Here is a 7,641-nt window from a genome sequence, read left to right on the forward strand (position 1 = left end):
TTGGCTTTGGGGAAAGGTAGGTGGACCCTAGATGGAAATGAATAACATACAATCAAATAAAAAATTGTAGCTTAGTGAAATGACTTCTTTCCATTTTTTTTCTCTCATTCTTTCTTTCCTTAATCACTCGACTTGTTCCTCATATTCTGTACTTCCTTCCCTTTGGTGTGTTCAGAATGACTGGCTGTGTGAGTGCAGTGCAACTTTTGAACTATAACTAGAGTGGATGTTGTTAACCACAGATTTTCAAAATGTTCTTTCTTTTTTTACGTATACAACCAACAGACACCTAACAGAAATGTTAAAAACATAATATTTTATTTGTGTGTTTGTGTCAGATGTCACTGAGATAGAGCGTTGAGGCTGCAGCAGCAAGTAAGGCGACAGCAGTAGCTATGACGGCACCTAAACAACACAGAAGAAAAGATTTAGGACAGTGCCTGTGCAAATGTGTACACACACAAACTACTGTTATAAGTGTAATTTTACCCCCTGCCCCCTCCCTTTTTTAATAAACTCTGTGCTACTCTGAACAACCTACATGATTTTCAAGATGACCATTCCGACAGCGGTTGCATAGAGATTGGATGTGTTAGATCAAGGACCACATGCAAAAGCGGCCCAAATCTCAATCAATTGATTTACTACTTCTATGTAAGTGTGTCTTAATTTAGTGAGCACTCTGGGAAAGCTGGGGGTTTGTCTTTCTGGCCGGTCGCTGATGTCGTGAGAATCCAGGTAGTACTGAAACATGCAGCAGAAAATGTTTGTAGCTCTTTCCACAGTAAAATATTTTTTACCAATAAAGTTGTTTCTCTTGGGTTCCAACACTTCAACAGGTTTGACAGAGGGCTCTGAAAAACACAAAGTAAGAGTTCAGTAACTCAAAGCTGGTAATTGGGATGAAATTCTGTTACGAATGGAAATCAGGGAATGTCTTTCCATACCACCAGCCTGCACTTTACATCAGATGGGAAACACTTGTTTAGGGTAATTTATTTATATTTCAGTTTTAGGTAGACTTGAATTCTTGTTGTTGCATGTACAGATTGCTAATGTACAGCAGTGCTCTTTTTCAATGCAAAACTCTGTGAATGATGTGCTAATAAATAAACATGGCAATGACTTTGAGCTTTTTGTTTTGCAAACAGAGATACTTTTTCATACCTTCTGTAAAATCACTGTCTAAGATTTCTGCAGCCAGTTCCTGTCTGGTGTCCAAGTCTTCCTCAGCTGCATCAATGTCCAGCATCTCCTTCAGCCTGTCAGCCACCTCAGAGAGATCCTCATCACTGAACTGGTAGTCACATACACACACCAGCCCAGTTGCTTTTGCAGGACAAAAGACACGACGAGGGAGGCAAAATTGTTCTAATGGAGGGATGCAGAGGTGCACTAAGACAAACAGCTGAGCATACCATGTGTATGAACATAACGGTGAGATGGCTGGAATTTAAATATTTCTTGTGTATTATTACTGCAGTTATCCCAAGTTAGGCTGTACATTTTGCTGAACAGTAGTTGCTGACGACAGGCGTTGGAATTAGAGGAAAATAGTAAATTACATTTCCATTGATATCCCAACAATCTCTTAAGTTGCTCGCTGTGAAATTTTTTACACATTGACCTGAACACACTATCATTGAGAATGAAAACTTCCAGTAAAGACAGGGTCCCATTTATATTAAAATCATTCTGATTAAACTCCGATCACTAAACACTGAAGTTGCATTATTGTAGTTGTTTATAGTTCACCCTGTACTGTTGTACGTTGATTTAATGGACTGCCTAAATTGTACACATACTGCAGTTATTCTTGCCTCATGTGCAAACTTGTGTGTGTACCTGTCTGAAGTTTGTCTCTTCTGGCCTTGCTTTCCTCTTCTGATGTCAGCAGCTCCTCCAGAAGCATTTGAACCCTTGTAGCCACCGTAGAAACCACATCCCTCTTCAGCAACTGTCCAAAGATAAAGATTTCATCACTAAATGTTAGACTCACCTTTCATTTGTTTGGCAAATTTCACACATTTGGCATGTGTCTGATGTATTAATGGAGGGGTTCTCAACTGATTGTGACCCGGGGAGCATCAGCATGCTTACAAAGCAAAGCAAGGACCGCTATTGCAAGGTGCAAAAAAGGCTTTTAAGATAAATATTTTTATCATAAAAAAGGTGATTGCTGCAGTGAAATGTGTTTACATGCACTTACTCTAAGTAACCGTTACTTACTCAGGAACAAGTTTACATGCACTTAAACCCAGTTAGTGGAATGCCCATTCCACTATGTATCCCCATGCTTTGATGTTTTCTCCTTGACTTAGATTTTTGCTTGCCTTGTACCTCACTTGTAAGTCGCTTTAGATAAAAGCGTCTGCTAAATGACTAAATGTAAATGTAAATCCACATATTTAAGCAAGACTAAACTATTACGACTATTAAGACTAAAGTAATTTTCCCCCTTTTTTTAGTGTGTGTTCGTGTTGATGCAATGACACTGTGGGGGTACACATTGAGAACTGTTTGATAGAATACAAATCTGTGGTGGAAAGCTACCTAGTCTTGCGTGGGGAACTCTGTTCTACTTTCAGTCAGATTTTGGGCAGACTTTGCTTTAAAAATGAGGCAGCAAACTGCCCCTGTATTAATGCATTACCTTCTCAGTTAGCTTTGCCTTTGGCTTGTTAGTGAGTAGATACGTTCTGCTGTAGATTGCTCCTCTGACTAAAACACTGCCTCCACACGACTGGACCACATCTGTTTGCCTCTGCTTATCCTAACACAGAGAAAAAACCTCTTATATTACCATCATGAACAACACATGGACAACTTATTTCACCAATGATCACTTATTTTACCGAATCCAAAAAGTCACAAACCAATGAAGGCGCACAACGGAGATACAAAGATATAATAAATACATAACACTCTTAAACTCATTTCATGTGTAAAATACTGACGTAGGAACAATTTGGATATTTACCACAAATACAAATATATTTTAACAAGTGGTAGACAACAAATCTATTCTCTACTGTAAGGTGTAGTTGTTATTATGTTATGATGTATAAAGGTATTTTTCTTACCGATGTGATAAGCAGCTGAGCGGTGTACATCTGTCTTACATTCCTTTTCTACAGAGTTTAGATACAGTAAAAATAAGTAAGTAAAATTAAACTCCCACCTTTCTTACAATCAAGACAATCAGAGTCATTAATATACATTTACAGTGCTTTTCCTAATTATTTTAATATTATACAATATGAATCTATATTATTAATTTTTATAAACAGTCTGTGTTGGCAAAATGTGTAACACTAATAGCCCAGGGAAGATCAGAGCCCATACTGATCAATTGTCTCAGAAAATATTTTATAATTTTATTCTGTGCTGTTTTTTTCAGTATTGGTTAGATTTGTACAACCTGTCCTGTTGTTAGCTCTGTTTCCGCTTGCATGTTTTTTCCATCAATCAGACAAACTCCACTCTTAATCTGGTATGCCCATGCTTTCAGTCCCTCCTGAAATATAGAAAAGCGTGAGAACAGTTCCACTGATATTTCAAAAAATGTGAGAGTGTGTGGTTGTGTGAACTTACCTTAATACATGTATGCATGGTTCCTGTAATGGTTTTGTTGTCTGGCAGTGGAACCAATAAGTCCACATTTAGAGAGCATGACACTGTGGTGCAGGAGGAACACACACCTGACTGGTACTTCCAGTCTGCAGGCTTTGCCATGCTCTGAAACAGCCAACAGTAATATGATTGATAACATTGATAACACTGAAGCTAAATCTAATGCCTTGTACCTCACTTGTAAGTCGCTTTGGATAAAAGCATCTGCTAAATAACTAAATGTAAATGTAACATCATCTCAATTCATTTCATGCACCCCAGTTTGGTCACAAGGATACACATTTTGTGTTATATGGATCCTGTAATTCTGCATATTCAATGCAAAATAAATAAACTTATTCTACATTAAAATAACAAGTCCCAGCTTTAATTTGAGCAGGTTTAAATCAATGCAGCCCTTTAACACATAGCGGCCAAAAGTTAGGATTTCAAAAATAACTTGGGAGATACATGAGGTCAACTTTACATATTTAGTATTTCGTAGAAAATTTCTTGGGGTTAACGACTGCCTCAAGTCTTCAACTGGCAGAAATGAGCTGATACCTTCTGATTTACCCTGGGTATGCTCTGCGTGGACTTCACTGCAGCCATCATTAGTTCTTGCTGGTTGTGGATGCTCACTAACTTAGCTGTCTTCTTTTATATTTTTATTCTCCATACTGACAGACAACTCCATCTCAATATAAACAACAATACTAGGTAAACTGTGAGAAATGTGTGCACTCTTTTGTGCCTTTACTAATGTGCCTTTACACAGCTGCCCAAAAAACATGTGTACTTGGTTACTTACTTTTGAACCCTTGCAGTTTACAGCATTATCTCACCCACACTTTGTTAATGTAACTAACATGCTAAAATTAAAAATGGGACTGGGACTCTAATGTAAGCTCTATTATTCAGATTCAAACACAAGAGCTCTGTAAACTCCAAAGAGAAGTTAAACAGTACAAAAAGTTGGGTCATAAAGGGCCATTCACTGATTTATATCATGTCCGAAAGGATTCAACTGGCTACAGCAGAAGCTTGTCTCACTTTGGACCATTTGAGTGCGTCTGTAAAACTGTTGAGTATTTATTAACTCAAATTACTTTTCTTTTAACCACTGGTAGATCATTTACAAACCCCATCAGTTCTAACTCATTCTGAACTGTGTTTGAGAACTTGCACTGTGTTAGAAGTAATAACTGTAAATGAAAGCTGTTGTTTTGGATGTGAGCTAACCTTAGGGTCTTTGATGTCAAATGTTCTGCAGATGGTTCTGTTATGCGGGGTTAAAGAATAAACACATAGTATTACATAGCTACTGGATTTAGCAAGAAGACAAAAGGATACTTTCTGGTTTTGGCATTGACATGCAATGTGACACACTCTGTGATGTCATCATCTTCTGGGGTCCACAGTTGTTCGGAGGAGATCAAGTTCTCCACTGCAAAAACCAGCTGCACGTACATAGTTTACACACGCACAGACACAATCGAACAGAAACACACGTGCACACACACACAGATAAAATACACCCTAGAAAATGCACATAACCAAATATTTCGTGGTAATGTTTGGCTTAATCATTAATGATAACAGCTTTTTAAGTAAGGCATTTTTGGTAGCTTCTTATCTGTTAATTAGAATGTATTCCTGCCCCCTGGTGGCCAAAAGAAATCTTACCTGTCTGAGTGTGGTTAGTGTGTCCTTGGAATCATTATCAGTGATAATGAAAACTCCCAGTACAGACAGGCCTCCAGGGAGCATCCTGGACACCTAAAAACAGATTAAATTAGTAGCACATGTACACTTAAGTCCATCCATTTTCTGTAACTACTAAGCCTATTTGGGTCGCAGGATGTGGTGGAACCTATCCCAGCTGTGATAGGGTGAGAGGCTGGTTGCACAACACAGAGAGACATACACAGAAAAACAACAATTCACACTAACATTCACAACTTCTGGCATTTTTTAATGTCACCACATAACCTAACATGCATGTCTTTTGACTGTGGGAGGAAACCGGAGTACCTGGAGGAAACCAAAGCAAGCACAGGCAGAAGATGCAAACTCCATACATAAAGGCCACAGCTGGCTGGGGCACAAACCTTCTAGCGGCAGCACTAAACACTCCACAACTACTGAGATGAAGTAAATCATTTCCCACTGCGTAATAAAGCCCTCTGCTTTCAAGATCACCATGTAGTACATTCACACACACAAAAAACACATAAACATGCATTGGGTAAGAAGCCTCTCCCGTTAACCCACCTGTCGGGCATGCTCAGTAACCCACTCCTTATCTAGAGAAGGTCCAGTTGATTCATCTCTTTGTGGCGTCCGAGGTGCCATGATGACAAAATCCCTCTGGGCTGAGCTCTGAAATTTTTAGTCAGAAAACTTAGGACATGACACTTTCTGTCCAAGATAGACTAGATAGACTGATCAGGCATAACATGACAGACTGTGCAATTTAATGCAAGCCAATACAGTGGCTCTGTCATGAATTCTACTTTTACCAGGTTACAATTACTTTTTAAGGTTGCACTTGTAAGAAAGGTGATAATACTCTTATGTATTAATTATTAAGGTCAAAGTGGGTAGCCCCCCTATTTAAAATAAATGAAGTGGCCGAACATTAGAATCACCTGCACCTTTGTATAGTGCACTAGGACTCCACTACCCACTTTGACCTCAATAACAAACATAATAGAATTATCACCTTTCTGACAGCTTTAACCTATAAACTGATCAATTGTAACCTTGTAATACTGGAATTGATGGCAGAGCCGCTTTACTGGATTGCATTAAATTGCACAGGTGGCCATAATGTTATGCCTGATCAGTGTATTCAAACCAACATAAATCCTAGACAGAGAGTGTTTTTGTAGTGTGTGGAGTGGCTATTCCCTAGTGTTTGTGCTGTGTCCATTGATGACAGGCTGTTACTGTAAATGTATATCAGGTCTGGAGTTGTAAGCTTACCTGTCCGATAAGCAGTCCTGTGACTGTCCCAGCTTGTTGTTCACATAGCTTAGACAGATAGCCCTCCACAGCATCATCTACTATATAGCCACGACCCATACCACATACAGAGAGTGTGGAGTGTAGTGCTGAGGTTAAAGCAGTGCAGCCAGTGGTTTTCTTTAGCACTATGTCTGAAATGAGAAATGAGATATGAGATATGAGATATGAGATATGAAATATGAGATGTGGACGGAGCAGGGTTGTATTAGTGAAGAGTTTACAAAAACTTCAAGTTGCATTTAATCTACAAAAAAACAGCTGGTTAATTTTTAAAAGCAACAAGCAGTTACATGTGGTAAACCTTAACTTTCTCGTTAACGTCGGCATAGTTAAGGCTGTATGCTCTGCTTTAGCCAGCCGACATTGGTTTCCAACATTTAACTAACGTCACGTGGTCAAAGTTGCGATTTAAACAAGCTATTACTAACTGAACCTAAAAGACCAGATGATGGAATACCTGCAAGCAGCAACGCAGTGGTTAAAGTATGAACCAGACGCCAGACGGCCTGTTTTTAATTTTGACAGCTGGCTGTATCTCGTCAGCACAGGTGAGAAACACAATTTTACCACAGTGCTCGGTGCAGTGACGTATTTCCGTCGCACGTCTTTGTCGTACTGAGGTCAACTCTAGTCAAGTTAACCCCATTACATCTAACGGAAGATTTTTAATGCCTCGCCTTCAAAATAAACATACTAGAGGCCATTTGAACTTGGATTTAATTTCAGACACAATTATCGCAACTTGCAAAATTATCGCAAAATTGCTCTCTAAAAGCAACAGACTAAATTATTGTACATAGAGTTTAACATTTTTAACACTAAGGCTACATCTCGACACTACAATGATAGTTGCAATGTTTGCACTTATGTGTATAAACTAAGGTCCTAAATTGATTGAATTCATTCTGGTTCCAACTAGAATGATTTTAACTTTTCTCATTAAATGGGTGCTTTATTTTGAAAGTTGCGAGTGGGCATCCTGCTTTTGTGAGAGTGGAA

The 7,641-nt window shown here is 38.8% G+C and overlaps 1 protein-coding gene across 1 annotated transcript; it reads right to left on the bottom strand.

Annotated features, from left to right (window-relative positions):
- Positions 1-297: 297 nt before the first annotated feature.
- odr4 (odr-4 GPCR localization factor homolog) lies at positions 298-7,240 on the bottom strand. Its single transcript, XM_067474502.1, has 14 exons — positions 7,100-7,240; positions 6,601-6,773; positions 5,887-5,994; positions 5,299-5,391; positions 4,966-5,072; positions 4,855-4,891; positions 3,595-3,738; positions 3,422-3,517; positions 3,084-3,131; positions 2,654-2,773; positions 1,846-1,957; positions 1,168-1,371; positions 801-854; positions 298-405 (listed from the first exon to the last, which is right to left on the bottom strand). Exons 2-14 carry the CDS (start codon positions 6,697-6,699, stop codon positions 335-337), a joined length of 1,293 nt encoding a protein of 430 aa, XP_067330603.1. The 5' UTR covers positions 6,700-6,773; positions 7,100-7,240; the 3' UTR covers positions 298-334.
- Between the last annotated feature and the right edge of the window lie 401 nt (positions 7,241-7,641).

Source organism: Channa argus, chromosome 14, assembly GCF_033026475.1.
Source record: "Channa argus isolate prfri chromosome 14, Channa argus male v1.0, whole genome shotgun sequence".
In the NCBI taxonomy this organism is placed as follows: domain Eukaryota; kingdom Metazoa; phylum Chordata; class Actinopteri; order Anabantiformes; family Channidae; genus Channa; species Channa argus.

Bases quoted from the DNA above. Each gene is read 5' to 3' on its own strand.
- odr4 (XM_067474502.1), bottom strand. From the start codon at position 6,699: ATGGGTCGTGGCTATATAGTAGATGATGCTGTGGAGGGCTATCTGTCT. The intron at 4,892-4,965 runs GTATCCTTTTGT...CCCGCATAACAG, and splicing joins GTCAATGCCAAAACCAGAAA to AACCATCTGCAGAACATTTG. The intron at 855-1,167 runs GTATGAAAAAGT...TGTGTTTTTCAG, and splicing joins AGACAGTGATTTTACAGAAG to AGCCCTCTGTCAAACCTGTT.